Source organism: Coccinella septempunctata, chromosome 4, assembly GCF_907165205.1.
Source record: "Coccinella septempunctata chromosome 4, icCocSept1.1, whole genome shotgun sequence".
Classification (NCBI taxonomy): domain Eukaryota; kingdom Metazoa; phylum Arthropoda; class Insecta; order Coleoptera; family Coccinellidae; genus Coccinella; species Coccinella septempunctata.
In genome coordinates, this window is record NC_058192.1 from 22,458,623 (window position 1) to 22,480,764 (window position 22,142).

Genomic DNA, 22,142 nt, shown 5'->3' on the forward strand with positions numbered 1-22,142 from the left:
AAACCAAATCTCACTTTTGTGACAATAGCTAGGCATGCATAGGCAAGACAGTAAGAGAGAAACTTTCGATATAGTACAAAGCCTGGTCTCTGTTTGCGATCACTGGGGCTATGAGAACGTTTTCAAAGAAAATGGGGAGGGCGATAAACTTTCCAGGAGAGTAGCGTAAACTCCATTCATTGGCCCGAAAGCTTTCTATGGTATAGAAAAAAGTGTACCTACAAGAAAGAACTTCAGGAGAAGAAGAAAACCGATTGAAAATAACTAAATTTTCCGATGATGAACCATTCAGAAAATTTACAAAGCATCTCCTACACCCATTCACTTGTTCCCTAACGACCGCTTCAAGAAGTCCCTAATCAGAAAGGGTCTAGTTCTGGATTAACTGGTGACCGAATGCCTAGCCATTGCAAGCCAACCGAAACAAATTATTTGGACGAGAAACTTTAAGAAGTGGGGAGCATTGTTTTCAGCACTCATCATCAAGTACACAATTCCCTGATAAGAATAACTTCGATTTGCATAGTTATGAAGACATTTTGTATTTTTAAATCTGCATAGAAGTTGCATTTTCTTCAAATTTTTCGCCACTCGGGGCTTTGCTACATTTTTTGTCCAACAAGAACGCTCAAACTTTGATCAAATGTAGAATATTTTTCCATGAAACAACCAATGGATTTGACTTCTTTGTAACAGCAATGTATTTTAATAATTTCAGAGCATCCATTACCTGTTTATGAGGTGTTCAGGATTATCTATTCGTTCAGGGATACGCTGTATATTTAGTTGGAATAGACCCCTTATTTATCCAGAAATCTCTTACTTACCAATAAAACACACTGCATCTCTTACTGAATCAGGATTTACTTATTCTTCTTACCCGAAACATGAATATGTGGATTTTACTCCATGCACAATCTATAAATGGGCAAATACTGACATTTGAAATAATAAGGAATAATGAAGAAGTCCTTGGTAATCGTGTCTTCAAATATTACTGACCAATAAGACAAAATGCATGTAGGTAATTGATCGCTGGGCAAGATGGTAATCCTGTTGCATTATTCAATAAAAATTCTTAAGATATTTTCAGTAAAGAGTCCATTCACGCCACACTCCCCATGCGGGGTTTTTTAATTAAGAATTTGATTTTAACCCTATAGACTCAGATTATCGTGACCGAAAGAAAAAAAAGGGATCTGTATTCTTTTAAATTTCATAGAATCTGCCTCAGAATTTTGAGTAGATATGATGTTATTCAATTGTGATCGAAACCATTAGAGTCATTCGGGGTAACTGAGCGCAGTGGGTAAGTGTGCGCAGTGCGTATATCTCGACTAAGCAATGTATGAAAGAGGGGTTCATTTGGGTGAAGCAAGGGCGCAGAATCCCCAAATTAGTTTTTCATAGGAATGCGCCGTGCGACGTTTCGTTAACTTTTTATTTGCAATCAATCAAATTCACTAGTTTTCTTGTTAATTTTCAGCATCTCTGCAAATTCTGCCAGGTCCAAGTTCCGAGTCCGACAGTGTTAAACAGTATTTTATTCGATCATGGGCATATTTATCTAAATATATAATATAAAATTTTAGGTTCTCTTAGCTGCTCAACTCTATAAGAACGTCAATTCAAATTTTGGCTTACTGGGGAAAGTGTGCGCGGGTAAGTGTGCGCATCATAGATTCATTATATGGGCATTAGTTCAGTGAGGAATAAATTATGCCATTGTTGGTTTTCTTGGTTAAGACTCGATCAATATTGTCCTATTTGTTCGGAAAAATATGAAGAGCCACCAACAGGGGAATGTATCAAGTGTTGTGTTCACCAGGAATTGTGGCACGAACAATAATGCAGTGCTTATAAAAAGGCGCTTCTGTATTGACAATAAACAGCATTTCTTTAATATTGTAACATTTTAATGACATTATTTTGTAATTTGTTTTGATTGTGTGGTTCACTAAGCACTGCGTTCACTTACCCCGTGAGGGTGGCGCACACTTACCCGCAATACGGGGCATGTGAACGCACTCCGACTTTCACCATTAAATTTCTTTTTGCGGAAAGAGAACGTTTTTGTTTGTTGGCTTTTTGATGCTTTTTTATAGATTAGAAAATTCTCTGTCTTATGAATATGCTTTAATTTTTCTAGCTTCAACATTTGAAACAGGGTAAGGCTTGAAAGGCAAAAGTGCGCACAGTTGCCCCGAATGACTCTATGGAGTAAAGAAAACGATATAGATCTAGATGGATTCTGTCAGATTTGAGGTTTTCAATTCCAGAATACAGGGTGTGTCAGAGACGATTGACGAGTTTAGAAGGGTCATTGCTCGGGCTGTGGTGGGAGCAGGTAGGTGCTGAAGGGCTATTTGTGTTCCTTAGGGCTTGTGCAAAGATTAGATCTTTGCGTGGCTTGTGGTTTTTAGTCGGTACCACAAAACACCAATAATAATGCGACTGCTCTCACTGAGAGGGGACCTGGAGTGCGCACACCTGATTTGAGCTTCCGCAATTATTTCTTTGTGGCTCAATTAAAAATAAGGTCTTCGAACACCATCCACACACCCTGCCACAACTCGAGCAGCAAATAACCGAAGAAATTCGGGCCACACCGCTAGCTGCGGACGGCCGCCATCCAATTTTCACCATTTTTGTATAGCCCTTTGATACCCGTCAATTGCCATACGTATCCCGCATGACCATTGAAATGAAGGGTACCTACTGAAGAACAATTTCAAACCTTGATTATCTAAGCAACTAAGTCTAAAATGAATATACTACTCTATAATAAATTTCTCGTATCGGCGATAAACAAAAACCCGAATAATCCGATGACATTTTCTACTTTTTCAATCAGATCATTCAGGAAAGAAATTAGGCTGATTTCGCACACCCTCTTGATTTTTTTGTTTGATGCCTTTTTGAATATTCTTATTAGATTCCTTTTTTTTGTCATTACATTGAAGCTTGAATCATATACATATTACTATCCTACCATCTGCATTCCGTGGATATCAATCTGGGTTTCTATACCTGTCGATATCCTATTTGTTGATAAAATAAATGAATAAATATTCAAATGCTATTTTTCTTCTTTAGAGCTACTGAAGATAAGTAAAAAAAATCATATGTGGAAATATACATAGAACATAGAAAAATCTTATTGCCTAGTAGTAGATTTAGTCTCATTGTTTGTCAAATATATCTTACTTTTTCATATTCAGAATTCAAATACAGGGTGTTCCTCAATAAGTCTATCAATGGTCAAATAACATTTTTTTCTTCTTCCATTTTTTCCTCTGGGTCTTGGTTTCCGAGATACAGTGTGTCAAAAATTTATATATTTTCAGTTTTTTGTTGATATCTGGGGAACCGTTTGAATAACAGAATTGAGGTTTTGTATACCTAAATTAATAAACTCGTTAATTATCACTACTCATTTTTTCCAATTACAAGATATTTACAATGCATTAGCAAATTGTTTTTGATCATAAAATGCCAGTTTTCTAGAAAACAGTTCACTTCAGAGCAATGAACAATGAGTAATTTTTTCATGTAAAATACATTGGCGTATCAGTATTTACTGCGCACATGCAAATTGGTCCAGTGGTGTAAAAGTTGGGGGGGTAAAATATTTGTGCAAATTAATATCTCCGCCACTGGCACGTCTGATGAAATCGAGTAAAGTGCAAAAAAGTAGCTATTATTAGTGACAATGTGTGTACAAAAATTCAATTCGAATTCAAACGGTTCCTGAGATATCAGCAGAAAAATCTGAAAAATATAAATTATTGACATCTCAGAAACAAAGACCCGGTTGAAAAAATGGAAGGGTAAAAAATTGTTATTTTTTCATGAGAAATCTACAGTTCACCGTTGATACTCTTATTTAGGAACACCCTGTATACTTACGAATGTTTGATAAATTTATAAAGTGAATCGGTAATGCCGCGTAATATTTGTTGGCCTGATAGAACACCAGAAAGTAAGTAGTCTTTGTTCTTGACAGAAACTGCTTATTAAGGGTACTATAACCCTTTTTTTAACAGTTTTTCAAGATGAAAGGAATTGAAAAAATATTCTTAAAATCCGTTTTCGTAAAGAGGTACTTATCCAACCTTCAGTATGAGTTTGTTATTAATTGTAATAGGATTTTGCTAAATAACTTTAATCCCAGTCGGCATTAATATGAATATGGACCGTACCATTATCATTGCCATTTCTGAAGAAATTATAATTATCTTACTCCTTAGGCATTCAGCTACAGAGAATTATATGAATTTCTGTAAAAAAGTTTTGAATTTGAGAATAAAAATAACATGTATGAATTTATTCATTACATTGAACATTGAATCTGCTTATGTAAAATAAAATAATAATAATTTTATGGTACCAGGGATTACAATCAATATGATGGACAGAACAAACGATATGGTTCAATGCTGAGAATATCAATTTATTAAAACTGATTTATATATTAAATGTATCATATTTTCAGTTTCCACCTAGGGAGGCCAAAGCTGCTGAAGATATTTCCATTTGTTCCTTACTGTCATAAATGTCAAAACTCTTTAGTATGACTCCAGTGGGTTTAGTAGTTGGTGGCTTTTTGAAGGTTTTGAATCCATCATTGTCTGCTATATAATATACTTCATACATATTGTTATCTTTGTCGATATATGAATAGTATCCATTTACCCTAATAACTGGATTCTCATCGTCTTTATTATTCAGATTTCTAATCCAATTTGCATTTTCCTTTCTAGTTATCCCGTTGCTAGTATCGTAACTGAAAAACAAAAGAGCTTCAATTCATAATTTCGAAACAAATACGACAAGATTATTTCAAGCTAAAATTCTCTCACCATTTTCTTATTATTCGTTAGAAATCTTGCATCGCGATCGCAATGATGTCTACTTATCCTAGTAAGAGTAGAAGACTATTCGGAATTGTGGCATTTCAAAAAGTTTATTTGAGCCTTGAATTACTTATGAATTAATTGTAAAAATTTATATCAAAAATATCTGTTTATAAGGAGGGGCTTCTCCACAACAAAAATTTCTTAAGAAAGACAGACGCACACTATTTTTTGAACAGAAATCACTCCACATTTTATCGCAACTCTTCATTTAGAACCTCTATATTGAAATCGTTAATTCAAATATTTCGTTTATGAATTTGAATATCAAAGGTGCCCCTAAATAAAAGTTCCAAAGGACATACCGAATTTAACGAATTTCACCGCGGTAGTAAAATTAAAATCAAAATGATTTGATCATAACCCCCAATATTTTCGATCGTGAAATACGTCGTATCTGCGATATCAAGAAAAAAATTTTGAACGATCCTCTCGAAATCCTCAGAAAAATCCAAACTGTTCTAAAAATTGAAAGCTAAGTAAGCTGTGTTGAATAAATTTACTGTTAGTTTTGACAAATCAAAACAAATTCAGTCGAATATCTTGTGAAGTGTATAGATACTATAAAAGAGAAAACTTGAAATAATGCTAACTTTGACACCGTGTATCTCGAAAACGCGTAGTTGTCTGTTCCAGGTTTATGAGACTTTTTTTCTCAAAATTACTCAAGGAATCTCATCGCTTCGTTTGTACCTTCAATTTAGGAACACCCTCTAGATTATAAATCGCTAGTTTTAAGGAGGACAATTGTCCACACAGCTCTACCCAGACATACTCGATGGAATTTATTTCTGGAGAGTAAGCTGGCCAGTACATCTTTTCAATACCATCCCTTTTAGTACAAAGTAGTCCTGCATGCAGGTCGTTCTTTTGGACATTACGGACATCCATGGTACATCCAATTCTGGTACAGTGGACGTTCTATGGACATACTCAATTCGGATGTCCATCGCAGACATCCAACAGATATCCCGTTGGGATCGTCATTAGATATCACAAAGGTACAAAAATAGACATTTACTTAGTTTCCTAGATGCCAAGGTGGTACCCCAGAAGCAAATGTGTTATTTTCTGAGAAGGCATTAATAATCTGCTTCTTAATACTGACTAGAAAATTTGTATTCTTTGTCCGGGTTCGAACTCGCGAGTACGTAGGAATCTCGCATTACTGTTTCTACGCCTTAACCGACCTAGCTACGCAGACTAATAAAATAGAGGTAGCACCATCTTCGAACATTATATCAACTCATTTATGGAATAGAAATCGATACAAAAATGCAATGTAATAAAAATCAAAAACAAAATAAGTTTTAAAATTCAAACGAAGAGTATTTTATAAATGTAATATTTCTAGTATTTTTTTCCTTTTTCATTGAGAATCAGAAGATACACTCCTATTCTCTGAAGCGAAAAAATTAAGGTTAACGAAAAATCATATTCAATTTTTGTGATTATTTATATTTTACTAGAAATGACTATGTATTTATGGTTATTGATAGTATATCTACGAATGTATGTACGATGTACAAATGAAGTCCTTTTTTGGTTATCCATACTACGATCAAAAAGAGATGTACAATGGCTATTCAAGGTTTATGGTCCATATCCATATGTACCAAATATGGACCTCAAATGGATGTCTATCGGATATATACTGTGTTTACGATTCTCCTGGACTCTAGGGGAAGGCTTGTTGGAAGTCTATTATGGACCATATTTTCAATAACGTTCATACAAACCATGTTCTCTTAGAGTTTAAGGCGTCCATTTTTAGGGAATGTTTGCTATTGTTCGTTCGATAATGCATGTCTTCAGACTTCATTTTTCAAGTCTATATCATGTTGAATGCGAACCACTCTTTGACTTGTGTCCTGGAAAGTTTTTTGTTATTGAACGTTTTGTTTTTTATGTAATAAGTGGATACCTTATATGGGGTTCACCTACTGAACTATAATCAAAATGGAAAGCGCCCAGTATAACACCTAAATACTTACAAGCTGAGAGAGATGGCTTGCTTAGGAGGATCACCTATCCTCGTAAATAAATTTTGAATAATCACTTCCTCTGTTCCAATTACCAATTTCATTACTATGGAAACGGCTTGGACAATACCGTACTGTCACGAACAAAATAATTGTATATTATCTATAATAGTTCACAAAAACGGTGAAAAAGTGCTGTATTAAATCATACAAGTGTGCGTCGACTCCTGAAGGGAGTGTTGAGTGTTACTTTCCGTAGGTAATATTAGGTTTATATGCAAGAGTAAATTCTTGAAAATTTCAGTTTCCCACTGAAAAAATAAGAACTGTTGAGAAAGTATGAATCATCTAACAAGACAATCAAAATCATGTTAATGTATAAGTCGTAGTTTAAACTGTGTCTTTCTTTCAGTTATAATTAGGTATTCTTATCAGAATTGAAAATTAGTGGAATGAAAACAATCGTAAGATATTTTCTATTCTAAGTTAGAGGTATATAAACAAAAATAAATTATTTTAGGAACATTGAAATAAGCATTTTCGTGTTATTTTTGCATGGATTTTCAACTAAATAGTTTTCATGTCACGATTGAACAGCTTCATACTCCTGTTAGGACTTTAAAATAAGATTAAATAAAAAATTACAAATATCGAATTTTCAGTTATCTACAGTCCCTGGCCATATTATTAGACGCATTCATTCGATGCAAAATCTCAATATTGAATTATTAAATTGAATGTATATGTTACATATACTTCATCTGTAAATGTTTTTTACATATAATATATCATATTCAATAAAAAATATTGATTTATTGATGATTAAACATGAAATTCTAATATTTTGCTGAGCCACCCTATGTAGCTATGAGAGCTTCATACTATCAATGCAGAATTGTTCGGTTTGCTGCATTCGAAGATAATGATTTCATATGTGGATTATCGAAATAACGTCCGAACCTGCAGAATGCAAGACGTCCACTGGAAGACATAGTACTGATTCATACTTAGGTACTAATACTACAACATCAAAAATAAATGCCAAATAAAACAATTTAATGAGAGTCGTAGATAGAACTGACATTCTGTGGAAATGAAATTCAAATATTCTGCTTTTTCACCGGGCAATACCAGTAAATATAAAAAAAAATCCTCAGTGCGTCTAATAAACTGGCCAGGAACTGTATATTTGTTGATTTTCATTTTCAGATTCCAACTCCCTCAATCGATGAGACAAGGGTCCAGTTTTGTGATGCATCTGTTCAGGTGTCACCACAGCACCGTCTAACAAAGACAACACAGTACCACTTTCCTTGTTCGTGAAATAAAATATTTCATTAAAATTTGAGGCATTATTTCTTATATGTTATCTTATGTTATAATTCGATGTGCTGGTTCATACCAGCTCTTGTATTTTTGGCATGTCCTTTTGTTGAATTTGATGTAATTATCGCGAGGAATAATAATTTTATGACATTTTGATAGTCTGGTTCCTTTCTTCCAGCCATGAATTTGCCAATTTTTATGTCAACGCGAAAAAAGCCTCGAATATACAGAGTGTCTCAAAACTAGTGAATCAAACGTCACACCACGATAGAGTAGATCAAATACTATCGAATGACACCAACATTAGTTGAGCGAAAATGTACCGTTTTCAAAAAAACATAACCCAAAATTGCCGATTTTCGGTCTATTTTTCTAATCACAGGGCCAATTTATGATTAAGGACAGCGTTTTTCGCCCATATATTATCACCCCTATAGAGGGGGTTTATCGTGAGTGAATTATGTGGAAAAAACAATTGTTTTAATTTACATTTACTTAGGTTTTCGATTAACTACTTGAAATAATTTTAATCAGGTGAGATAAAACAATAATCTAGGATTAATATGATTTAAAATCTTTTTTCACGAGCAGGCCTTGTGATTGGAAAAAGTAGTTCGAAAATCGACAACTTGAGGTATTTTCATAAAATACCTCAATGATTGTCTTGGGAAACGCTGAACTAATATTGGTGTCATTCAATAGTATTTGGTCTACTCTATTGTGGTGTGCCGTTTGATTCACTAGTTTTGGGACACCTTGTATGTTTTCTCATGACCTTTGCTATTCATACCGATTTGAAGGTGAAAGTCTAAAAGAGATGTGAATAGGGGTGCACATACTTCGAAATACAAAAAAAAACAATCACTCTTCTTAAGTTCGTTTTGTGTATTGATATCTTTATGAGAGAATATTTGTGAAGGAACAATGGTGATTGTGTAGAATGATAAGAAACGAATGAATATTAATCTGGTACTCAATTTTGACTTACCAGTACAATTAAAATGTAATAAAATCGTTATCATCGAAAAATATATGCTTCAGGCAAAAATCGGAATAGAAGTTCAGGGGCACGACGCTCTCACTAAGGTCCTGGTAGACAAAAAGGCCCGACACTCTATTGACTATCACTCTCGGCTTGTTCGTATCTATTGCTGCGTGCTTTCCATTTTGAGTAGGTGTAGTTCAGCGGGTTCACCTCGTTGGAATCCCAGTTGTATAGAAATAAATAAATAAATTATGTAGATCTTTGTTATTTGGGCCGTATTATGTCCGGCCAGGGACTATTTTCGAACTATGCAGGCAATGTCAAAAATGTGTATACCGGATATCCCGTATAGGTGTCCGTGATGGACATAAAAACGGCCGGAAATGTCCATCACCAACACCCCGTACACGTATGAAACCTCCTTCACAAGCAGATGTGGAGACCATAAACTGTTCTGAATATCTTTCAAGTCTTTCCCTAAAAGCAAGAGTGCATCCATCGGAGTTGACCAAACGAAATTTAGAATATAGACTCATCCGTATATAAACACCGACCTCACTTTTCAACGGGGTTGCCAGCTATGTGGGATTCATCCTAGAGCCGGCCACAGACACAGAGAGAAGACAGCGTGCAACATGCAAAGAATGACAACCATCAACGCTCGTGTGTGGGCATGAATGTTGCATGTTCTCCGTCATTCATCTCTTCCGAACCATCCTGAAAAATTGCATGATGCGAGTAGCATGAATGTCCGTGTATGGCCGATTTTATGCACGAACGGACTTCTACACCAGTGCAGTAGGCAATATCCATACAGCAAATCGAATCGAGCAGCTGCAGCTTCAAGCTGCATTCACAATCAATTCGCGGGCTGAAGTGCACTTCGGCACGAAATTTACCATTCGCAATAATCTTGGAACCAAATACTCAAATGAATCAAAAATGTAACTGATCAAAACATAAGCATCAGCATCATCGATAGCCGGCACGAAATTTTTTGCCGAATTGATAGTTTGCAGCTTGCAAGAAATTTGGTCAATTTCCAATTCCGTACTAGTCTCGAATTTCATTATGAATGGTAACGGAGAACGCCATCTGCTCAGCTTCCGTGTCGAAGTGCACTTCGGCCCGTGAATTGATTGTGAATGTAGCTTTAGTCTTCACCTTCAGTACTGCTTCGTCTCGAAATGCACCAAGGACGATGTCGGACCTGAGAAATCTCTCCCGCGATTTCTTACGGAGTTCATAGAAATTTATAGGTCCCTCTCATTTTTGCGCATATACGAGTAATGTCTTACTTGCTAAGTTGAAAGATATTGAAAAATCCGAAACAATTGAATCGGTAAAATCAAAAAGTAACACGTGGTAGTTTCCGACGGGAATTCAAAAAAGTATTGGAATCCAAACGATCGGGTGCAGGAGAGGATGAAGTTTATGTGCCGACTTTGTGATATTATGAGCTTCTTCAACTTCCGAACGTCATTCTTGTAGAAGATTAATATGAGAAAATTGGTCTCTCTTCAAAAGCCATTCTTTAACCCATATACTCCTTGGTTTCCTCTCTCGAAGCGACTTCAATTGCTTCTTTTTACCAAACAAGCGTACGCCACTGTCATCATACAATATCCGTCATCTACCACTGATGACATTTTGGAACTGACGAATTCCCACACTACTACTATTATAAGTGTTCTTTGCACATTATTCCGCGTTCTTTTCTCTCATGTATGTGGGCAATAAGTGCGAAAGTTGATGGTTGTCATTCTTTGCATGTTCATGTTGCATGTTGCACGCCGTCTTCTCTCTGTGTCTGTGGCCGGCTTAGCATTGATGATCAAACGGCGACCTTGAGTAGCTGTTTTACTTCCACTGAAGCTTCAACTCAAATCGTCTAAACAAGATAAAAACAGGTTAAGCAACAAAACCGTACATCCCAGTAGGCCTTGAAAGTCCAGACGCAGCTTAATATCTGGTCACAAAGGATCTTCAATACTTTCTGCAGTATGAATATATAAATATAACATTATAACATAAAACATTTGAAAAGAATAAATAATCAAATTCAGAACATATTAATCAGCATTCAAAATTGAAACAATTATGTTTTCAATCTGCTTTAATTGAGAACATAAACAGCAGTACAAAATACAATTTATAGTCGGTCAGTTCACATAGTAGATCTGTAGATCACTGTTGAATCACAATACAGATGATTTAACAAAAGCCTCGAATAAAGAAAACTTCACGTGATTCCTATCAATTGTTGAGCAGTGTATTTGAATTTGTGAATATACGGTAATATAACGAAAAAAATGTAGATGATAATGAAATTATTGAGAGAAAAAATGAATGATTCATGAAAATTCCGCAAATATTTCATGTAATGCGTTGAGGGACGAGAGTGTTATATTCTGAATAAATTATAAAAGAAGCAATACATAAAGGATATATAATAATAATAATAATAATAATGTCTTTATTTTCCCAATTCAAACCTCAAGGGGAAGTTCACCTAGTAGGTGCTCTACCACTTAACCCTTGTTATGTGACACAATTTGGAATAAGCATTAAAGAGAGAGAAAAAAAAAGTTAAACAACAATACAATTTCAATGAGCAGAATTTACAAAAAAAAATAAACATAAGAGAGGTGTATCTGGAACAACGAGAGAAAAAAAAAAAAAAAAAAAACTGACTCTCGAAAACAATCAGATATATTATGCATACAGAGCCTGAAGGAGATGAGCCCTGATTTCTCTCTTGAATCTTACGAGAGTAAACGTTTTGAACTCATTTGGCACTGCGTTATAAAATTTTACCACATTGTACCTGAAACTCCTCTGGAAGATGGCCGTTCTGTGCTGGGGACAAGAGAGCAGATTCCTATGTCTTACATTCAAATTATGAATATCAGTTCTATACCTCAGTTTGTTGTAAAGATATGGCGGACATTTCTCAATTATAATTTTATGATAAGTACACAAGGCATAATACTCAAAACATTTTTTTATTGGCAACCAGTCAGCGCCTTTAGCATATGCGAGACATGCTCATATTTCCTAATCCCATATATGAATCTGATGCAGCTATATTGAACACGCTGTATTCGACCTAATGTTTCTTGGTCGAGACAAAAGCTGTAGACAGTAGAACTATAATTAAATTTTGACATGACCAAACTCTCACACAAGACCCTCTTTGTAGTAGTAGGCAAATAAGATCTATGCTGGTAGAGCATCCTCAGGGCCCCATACGCTCTCCGGATCAAACACATAACATGCTCACGAAATCTCAACGAGCTGTCCACAATCAGGCCCAAGTCTCTTACGTTCTCCTGGAAATTAATGGTATCACCGCGGATCACAGGCCTGAAATTATTCTCAACAAAGTTTTTATTATTTTTAGACCCAAAAATTATAGAGAATGATTTCCTTGCATTTAATATCAAAGAATGTTTTTCCGCTATAAGTGCCAACCGATCTAAATCTTCATTCATTCTAACAGCTGCGGTATCAAAATTATTCATGAGGAAATCAAAAAGAATCTGAAAATCGTCAGCATACATATGAACTTTTCCATGAAGGATACTCTTGGTGAATTGGCTGGTGTACACTATGAAGAGAAGAGGCCCAAGAACCGAGCCCTGGGGAACTCCGCTCTGAACAGATTTAGCGCATGAGGTCCTGTCACCCAACTTCACAAACTGCGAACGTCCAGCAAGATAGGAGCTCAGAAGGTTAAGAGCCTCACCTGACACTCCACAAGATTTCAAGATAGCCAAAAGAATATCATGCCGCACAGTATCGAAGGCTCTACTGAAGTCCAGCAAAAATAAAACAGAACATCTGGATTCATCAATGGACTGAAAAATGTCATCAGTCACATCGAGAAGTGCACTGGTTGCACTATAACCCGGACGAAAACCAGACTGAGTCGCAGGCAGAATCCCATTCAGCTCGAGATATTCGGAAAGTTGGACTGCCATTATCTTCTCTAAAATTTTAGATAATCCAGGTAGTATACTGATCGGTCTTAGATCAGAAAGCTCCTTTGGAATACCTTTTTTCGGGATAGGTGTGACACGGGCACATTTCCAAGAAGAGGGGAACTTAGAACTGAGGATAATGCTGTTATAAATGTTGACAAGAAATGGAAGAATATGAGGACAGCAAATTTTAACAAACGATATCGAGATATTATCAGAACCTGGCGCACTATTCTTAATTTTTTTGAGAACTTTGATTATGTCATTTTCATCTACTAGGCGGAAACTGAAAAGTTCAGAACTTATTGGATTATCCCCGTAATAGTCAATAATCGATTGGTCTGAATTATTAGTCGGAATATCTAGAAAATAATCGTTGATTTCATCAGGATCTTTAAACGTAGAATTGACATCTGATCGCGACTCATTCAAAATCCCCAAGGACTTCAGCTCCCGCCACTGTTCTTTACTGGACGCATTCATCGACATATTCTGAAAATACATTCGTTTTTCTCTCGTTATAGCATGATTAACCAAATTTCGCAAACGTCTGTACTCCTCCCACCTCTCTCTTGATCTACTTCTTCTATATACTCTCCCAGCTTTGTCCCGCCTCTTCATCAATTCCCTCACCTCATCGGTCATCCACGGCGCATGCCTTTTAGAAATTCTGACAATTCTAGGTGGAAAATGTTTATCAAAAAGATTCACCAACGTCTCAGAAAACAGTCTAACCTTATCATCAACATCATCCATACGATATATATCCGGCAAACGCGAATTCAAAATATCATCAAACAACAACTGTTCATCGAAACCTCTACAATCCCGTAATGTAAAAATTCTGGGCTGCAACTTAGGTTTTTCAATTTTCACAGTACATCCAATACATTCATGTAGAGAGAAATCAGATGGACAAAAGAAAGTAGAACCAATTATTCTGTTATTATTACACAGTATAACATCGATGAGAGACTCCGAGTTCGCCGTAATATGGGTTGGTTCCCGTACGAGTTGTTGCATACCGATAGAAGAGAGCATAGAACTGAAATATTTTACCGAAGGCAAGCGATCAATGAGAAAATTTATATTGATATCCCCAACACAGATAACATTTTCACAATTGAGCAATGCATAATTCAAACTATACTCTAAGGCATCAGTAAAAAGCTTGTAAGACAATTGTGGCGGCTTATAAACCACACCAATAATTACAGAAATTCCATTATGTTGTATCCTAACGAACAACTGCTCTATATTCGAAGTGTTTAAAATATCAACAATTTCATATCGAAATCTATTATTAATATATAACCCAACTCCTCCACCCCTCTCACCTGTATTTCTATCACGCCTCAAAAAATTAAAATGAGAGATTTTCAAATTCTCCGAATCAATAGAATCGTTCAACCATGTTTCAGACAATGCAACAACATCAAATTTATTCTGCTCATTAAATGTTTTAAAATTATTAAACTTAGGTACTAAAGACTGTACATTCAAATGACCCAAACGTAACATATTTCCATAAATTCGCCGGCACGCAATAAGTGCAAAAGGATACAGCCAGTCATTAAATCAACTGAAACAAGAAACCATTCATTTACACACCCGAAATTAGTTTACGCACATCAGATCCAGATTTGGCGTAAACCGCTCCATTAAAGGTCCACACATTCTTGAAACCATACTCCTCAGACGATTCCTTAACCAATTTCAGTCTTTCACGAGTCAAATCCTCCTTCATTACAATACCCGATCCTTTCAGCGATTTTTTCCTTTTAAATATTAAATTCTTGAATTCCAAATCCCTGAAGACAACAACAAGATGGCCAGGTTGCTTCCCGTTCGAAGTCCTTGTTCTGTAAACCGCGGAAATTTCGTCGGTAACTTTTATATTCAATTTGTCAATAAAGAGTTCCTTGACCTTAGTGGTAACATCTTCTCCATGGGATTCCTTGCAACCGATAAGACGAATGTTTTTATTTTTTGTTCTCTGCTCGAGAATTTCAACTTTTTGTTCCAGTTTCTTATAGGAAATATCCCTGCATTCAACATCGACTTTATCAGAATTAGATTTTAGTAATCGAATCTCTGATTCCAAATTCGAAATTTTGGTTTCATAAAAATCGAACTTTTCAGCAAACTTACTGCTAATGGAAATTATGATTGCTTCTGATATTTGCTTGATCACGCTGTCAGATTTCAGAGCTTCGATTAAGGATTTTTCGAATTCACTTTTTTGTCTGGTCGTCATTTTCACTTAAACTCTTCAGACACAACTGGACGTTTATTAGAAGTTTATAATGATGGTAATGAATATTAAATATTTGTAACTAGCTGTATCTCGGAGAGCACAATCAAACGCGTGTGTTCTCTGCAACGAACATATTCGAATGAATATAAAACTGAATGAATGAATATAAACTGAATAAAAATGTATGGAGTTAATACATTGTCTGAGCAATAATAATTATTGCTCAGACTTATGACGATCCACCAAGAGAAGCTAAGGCTGCTGACGAAATAGGTTTTGGTTCTTGGGGGCTGTAGGACTGTGATTGACCAATACTTTGATAGGTAGGACCTAAAGGTGCAGAACCTGCAGAACCCGAATAACCTCCAGCAGCCCCAAAACCTCCAGAAGGCGCAGAAAGTGGTGTCTTTTCAAGAACCCTGTAACCATTCTCGTCTGCTACATATTCTACTCGATACATATTGTTATCCTTATCGGTATAGGAATAGAATCCATTTACTATAATAATTTGGTTATCGTCGTTTATCCTATTCGGATCACCGATTATAAACGCATTTTCTTGCCTTGTGATTCCATTGCTGGTTGAATAACTGAAAAATAGACCCATGTTTAAAACTTGTGAACAGAAAGTTCCGTATGGAAATGAATTTAATGATAACCAAGAAATGTTTTATATGTGAAATGAATGTGCTGAGAGATTATACGGAAACACTATGATTTTTTTGGAACACGACATAGGGTAAGGGCACCGGTTGTGGTCATCGTACCATTTGTAGCCACTCGAAATAATTCTTTCTCGAATAAAACGTATTCTATTCGAATTAGCCAATGAAATTTGCCTATTACTTCCTTGAATTTTCCTTCACAAATTGGCAAGCTAGTTTTTCAAAAGATATAGCGTATTTCGTTGCTTCATCTGTTCAGTTCTTGAAATGAGCAGATGGATGCTAGAAGTGCGACTAAAAAACACAGGGTGAGTTTCTACTGATTTTTTATTGAAAATGTTTCAGATTATTGTGTTATATTCTTTCATATTATTTTATAATATATAAAACTTAAATATTCTGTTGTGTCCACCAGTTAGTGAAGGATAGATAATACTTCATCTTATAGAAGAAACAAAGATTAACTACTTCATTCAATTGTCCATATAATAAGGGGGGCGTTCTAGTGATTCAAACCCTGAATCGCGAGTTTTTTGCATGCTAACATGAGATTTTTGTGCAGGGGCGTTGTCCTGCAAAAACAAAACACCTTTGGATAGTGAACTTAATGGTATTTGTGGACTGTATTATAGAGTTGTAGAGCACTGATTTTAAACTTATTTATTTAACAGAAAAGCAAGAAATTTTATAGATATTGATACATATGTGAATATATCGTCACGCTTGTGGTGGTGTGCGTGCTGTCGACGACTGAGTGGTCTTTTTGTCTTTTCGTTGGATCTGGTCTTTTTCCCATCATCAAGTAGGGTGGGAAATACCATGGTTGTTGAAAGGGGCGCGAAAGATCTCTGGAGCGGCGGAAACAGATAGCTTTCCGCGTCTTTTCTCTTCAATTTTTTCCCCTAGAGTGGTCTGTAATGTCGAATAGTAATCTCCGTTTATTGTTCTACCCTTAACCAAAAAATCAATCATGATTACTCCATGGCAATCCCAAAAAACTGAAACAAGAACTTTTCCAGCAGGTTTTTGGACACGAAACTCCTTAGGTGTTGGAGAACCAGAGTGTCCATCGATTTTTGTTTCTATCTCATCCATTGTAACAATTCGGTTTAAGAAGTCTACATTGTTTTCAAATCGAGGAAAGATCGAACGCGATGCTTCTACCATTGCACGCTTTTGTCAACATTCAAACATTTGGGGATCAATTCTACAGCAATTTTTCTGATGTCCAAATTGACGTGAACTATAATGATGAACGCGTTCCTATGAAATATTCAGGACTTCAGATATCCATTTTAGCCCAATCATGTCATGAACGGCATCGATATTTTCGGGAACTGACACAGAAACTGGACTTTCCGATCAGTCATCTTTAATGGAAAATTTATCTCTTTTGAAGCTTGCAGTCCAATTTTTCACGGTCGCATGCGAAGGACATTCATCACAAAGGGTATTAAGCGTATCTTCGTAAATCTGCTTACCTCTTAACCCTTTTAAATACAGGTACTTGATGACGGCTCGATACTCTAATTTTTCGATTTTTTCGACATCTTCTTTCTTCTAATTCATTGTGTAACTCTGGTCTACTTTTTTGACCTGAAACTTCACACTGACACTTCTAATGAGTTATTGTTCGTTGCTATAGTAACGCAATATTTTTTCATGCATGGAACTGGTCTAGGCTAACTAGATACAATACAAATTGAGCCAATAAAAAAAATATTGGTGGTCTTCCCCTGTAGTTTCAAAAGTTAGAAAAACCACCCCTGAAATTTATTATACCAATAATTGAAGGCCTGAACATTGCTATAATACTAATGAAAGAATTGGAAATGGATTTTTGCAAAATATCCTCTTAAGAAAAAATACACTCACCAGCGAAATAATCGATCCTCTCAATAAATTGATGAAGTTTGTTCTTTTGAAAATGTGTTATGACTAATTTTTAATTTATTTAAAATAAATTGGCGGGTTTCAAAATTTTCATTTTATGTTATTAATTGCAATCATCTATTACAGACTTATGCCCAATCCTGTATTCCTATGGACATGCCTAGGTCTAGTGGTAATATATTTATGAAGACATCTTCTGATCACTTATATCTTCTCTACATCACAAACCAAAAATCTGAATTTGTGTAGTGCAAAAGTGAATAACTACACGCTTTTCTTCAGTCCTCAAGTTTAAATAGTGGTTTCATGAATTTTAAACCGTAGATATAGGGCATTTTCATTTAGTGAAGTACATTCAAGGTCATTCCATTGGTGGATGGGAACACCTTTGTGTATCAAAATGCCTCGAATATTATGGAAACAAGGTATTTCTCGTACTTCCGAATGCGATGTTAATACTCAATAAATCTAGACAAATCGGAATATTCAGACAACGCAGTAATCACTACTTTGTATCTCGATTATAAAGAGAGATAAACATTTGAAACTCAGCTCAGTGTCCTCTATCTACCCTTAGCTTCCGCCTATTCACCAATGAATCATCTTATATACTCAACGGAATTACACATCCGTGATTCAATATTGGACTTATCAATCCTGTACTCGTTACAGAGATGCTCGCCTCAAATATGGTCTAAAGGAGAATCTCAAGAACAACCTAAGCTCTCATGAAACAGCCGAAGCAACTTCCTCGTGTCAATGACATAAATAATGAGACACGTAAATTCAAATAAATAAATAAATAAATAAAGCCTGTACAAAGATTCAAAATTGATAAAAGTGATCACAATTTACTTACGAGAAACTGTATCCATTTTCCCTAAGCTGATAATCATAACTGGTTATGGTAGCATCAGCATCGTTCACAACGGGAACACTCATAACACTGGTGACCAATGTGAATAGAACCTGAAATTAAAAATGGCATCAAATCTCATTAGCTCTTAGCTTTAGTGTCTTCCGGTATATCAAAGGAATGGAAGAAGCCTAAACACTCGCCAGAAAGGGAGCACAAACGCCACTTACTGGCCAAGAGCCCCTCTGTGGTATCTATAGGAAAATGCACCTATAGGAGAGAAAATTCTGCAGAAGGAAGAAATCTAAAGAGAAACACTCTGAAGACATTTTCCAGGAATGGATCATTCCAAGAAATTCCTCCAGAATTTTAAGACCGAAAGATCCAAGAAAGAAGAAGAATAAGTTTCGCCTCCTAACCGGCTTCCTTACAGGACATTGTCGCTTAAGAAAAAATATGATGAAAATTATCATATCAATTATCATTATCAAAAGCTGGAGAGTGGGGAAGGGAAGGAAACTCCTGTTCACCTGGTTACAGAATGCCTCATCATTGCAAGCCTGCGTAAGGAATGTCTTGAACGAGAAAATTATAGGAGGATTGACCCCTCAGATACCGAAGTTCATTGGAACTCTGCTGGAGGGTGAGCTGTAGAGTTGTAGAGGGCGCTGAGAACCATTCTGATGGGGGCACAATAGTCCTTAAGGTCGGAGTGACATCTTACCCCCATATCAAACTATGAACTATGAAACTATGGTAGTCACACTATTAACCTTGGAGGTAATGGGGCGCGCATTCTATACATGCCGACGCCTCAATAGGATATTAGAAGACTAATATCGCAGAGCTATATACACACTTATACCAGTCAATCGCCAGCAAGCGGAAGTATAGAGCTGCAGATCCTTGTCTGATAATAGCAGACAGTATGAAATCAGAGTATGCAGGCGGACACACGATCGTGAATCAGGACTGCTGACAAACCGCAGCATTCTGCACAGTTTTCCACCTTTCTTCGTCGCAAACGTTGCGCGATGTGTTGTAATTTCCTCGTTTTCACGGCGTCCACAGACCCTCAGTCCGAGCCAACTTCTGTTCAAAATCTTCAGATTAACTGATCAACGACTCTGACCCACAGCCCGACGATAATCTTCAGTTGAACTGATAGTGTAGGTATGATAAGCATTAACCTATATTTTATGATCAATTCAATCAATCCCGTATAATTTTGAAGGATTATACAAGGATACACAAACTGCTCAAGAAATGTCTTCAAATAATGTTTTCATTTCGAAAATTGGGCTAGAAACTAATATCATCAATGTATTAACATATATTTTCATTCTGCGAATAGCATGGTTCGGAAACAGAATATTCACCTTCCAAATTTCCTTTTTCAAGAAAATATCTTTGTATATTCCATATTATGTGCACAATTTGCTACATGCTTTTTATCTGGAATAGCTACAAAAAAAAATGAGGAAATTCTAGGGACGTTTAGATAATCACCAAAAATTGAACGAAACTAATTTCGCATTTTATACACCCTTAAGGTAGCGATATTGTTTTGTATTGTCGAGTTATGAAATGGTACAATAAGAATCACTTCCTTCCGTATGTGAAAGTTTTTTTGTAACAGGGTAAACACTGTAAACCTACGTACAACAGTCGAGTGTAACCTTATTGTTCAGTGAAAGACTGAATCCAAAAGTTTCTTACTCACCGACAAAATCCACTTCATATTTTGACGAATTCTCTTAATCTCACCAAATAACAAATGAAGATTTCACATCATGAACCAACTATAAATGGGTAAATACTGACATTTCAAATAATGAAGAAGTCCTTGGTAATTACATGCAGAGACGTTTGTCTTCGAATATTATCGACCAGTACCTAAGACATAATGCATGTAGGTATATAATTTCATCATAAATGATGAACTTACCATTTTCAGTATTCAATATTCATCTTCCATGAGAAATGTTATCTTACTGCAATTTTCAATGAGGATCACATAATCAAGAGAACAGGGTAATTTGTTTTTCCCACCTCAATAATATGCAGAAAAGAAGGTGGTACCACCATATCTTTCTGAAGGTGTTGCTCTACAAAGACTATTTCCATTGGCACTAATTTTCGTATGAAATGAATGTAACCGAATGAATTTATTTGAACTAACTTTTGTCCGTGATTCATCAACAATGTATAACTTACTCAAAAAATAATTTTTCTTAACAATTGCACAGAGTATCACTTTTCCGCACGTAAAAACTTGATGATGAGGTTTTGCGTGCTGAACGGTATTTCGCTTGTGTTAGGAACAATACTTTTGCTACTAGCATTCAAACCGTTGCATGATTTCACAGAAAGAGAAGTGCCTGCGTTCCTAGTTTGTCCTTCAATTACCATTACCAAGGTATATACCAATAAATGTGAAATTTCTGTCAGATATCGATTGAAATTTATTTTGGGAGGATTTTGCATCTCTTCATAAACGAAGAATTATAATTTCAACGTTATTTATTTTGAGTTCATTGTCAGGCAACAATTTTTTCTAGTGAATTTGCTCCTGACAAATTAGTGCAAGAATTTACGCAGGAGCAAATCGTTGATTTCATTTTTAATTGATTTTGTTTCAGAGATTGGGAGTAAAAACCCTAAAAAGTTTATGAAGAGGTGAAATTTCTGTGTTCAACTGAAATATGATATGAATATGGGAATTACGGTTAATAGGCAAAAAAGTTTCTCACATTGCATTGAATAGTCTACACTTAAATGAATATGAATTTTCTCTACCAATGAATTTTTTTTAGTAGGTAGACAATACTGTATTACTTCATAAGATTGTCAGTTCTCATGGCCAGTCTGTGTTTGCCCGCCTTACTACATTTACACCCTGTATAATGAAATCCTGTGTTCGAAAATCTGCAACTGCAGTTAGTAAATTCAAATATCGAGGATGTCCCAGAATTAATAATAATAATTCACGATCAAAAATATTTCTTGACGGAGCTACTTACAACCTTCCAAATATAAGAAAGTAATGATAGATTTCATTTATTTTCTGATGAAATCCACCAAGGAAATAATGAATTTTGGTATGAATCCTTTTACTTGGAAGCTCAAATTACAACTGTTAACATAATACAAACATTTCCGTCAGGTGGGTCATAAACTACGTCAAAACTTTTTCGTACCTCAATATTTTTGAAAATTTAGACATCTTTTTGAAAATCCAACGTTTCATAATTACAAAACATATCCTTCCTTTTTTTG

General features: G+C 35.6%; 1 protein-coding gene across 2 annotated transcripts; it reads right to left on the bottom strand.

The window, feature by feature from the left end:
• Window positions 1-4,453: 4,453 nt before the first annotated feature.
• Window positions 4,454-20,753, bottom strand: LOC123312418 (cuticle protein CP14.6-like). Of its 2 annotated transcripts, none has more exons than XM_044896833.1 (3): window positions 20,587-20,753; window positions 18,867-18,976; window positions 4,454-4,786 (listed from the first exon to the last, which is right to left on the bottom strand). In XM_044896833.1, the coding sequence occupies exons 1-3, from the start codon at window positions 20,602-20,604 to the stop codon at window positions 4,492-4,494; spliced, it is 423 nt and encodes a 140-aa protein (XP_044752768.1). In that variant the 5' UTR covers window positions 20,605-20,753; the 3' UTR covers window positions 4,454-4,491. The 2 variants fall into 2 exon arrangements, with proteins under 2 accessions (XP_044752768.1, XP_044752766.1); XM_044896831.1 differs by lacking the exon at window positions 4,454-4,786 and adding an exon at window positions 15,620-16,039.
• Between the last annotated feature and the right edge of the window lie 1,389 nt (window positions 20,754-22,142).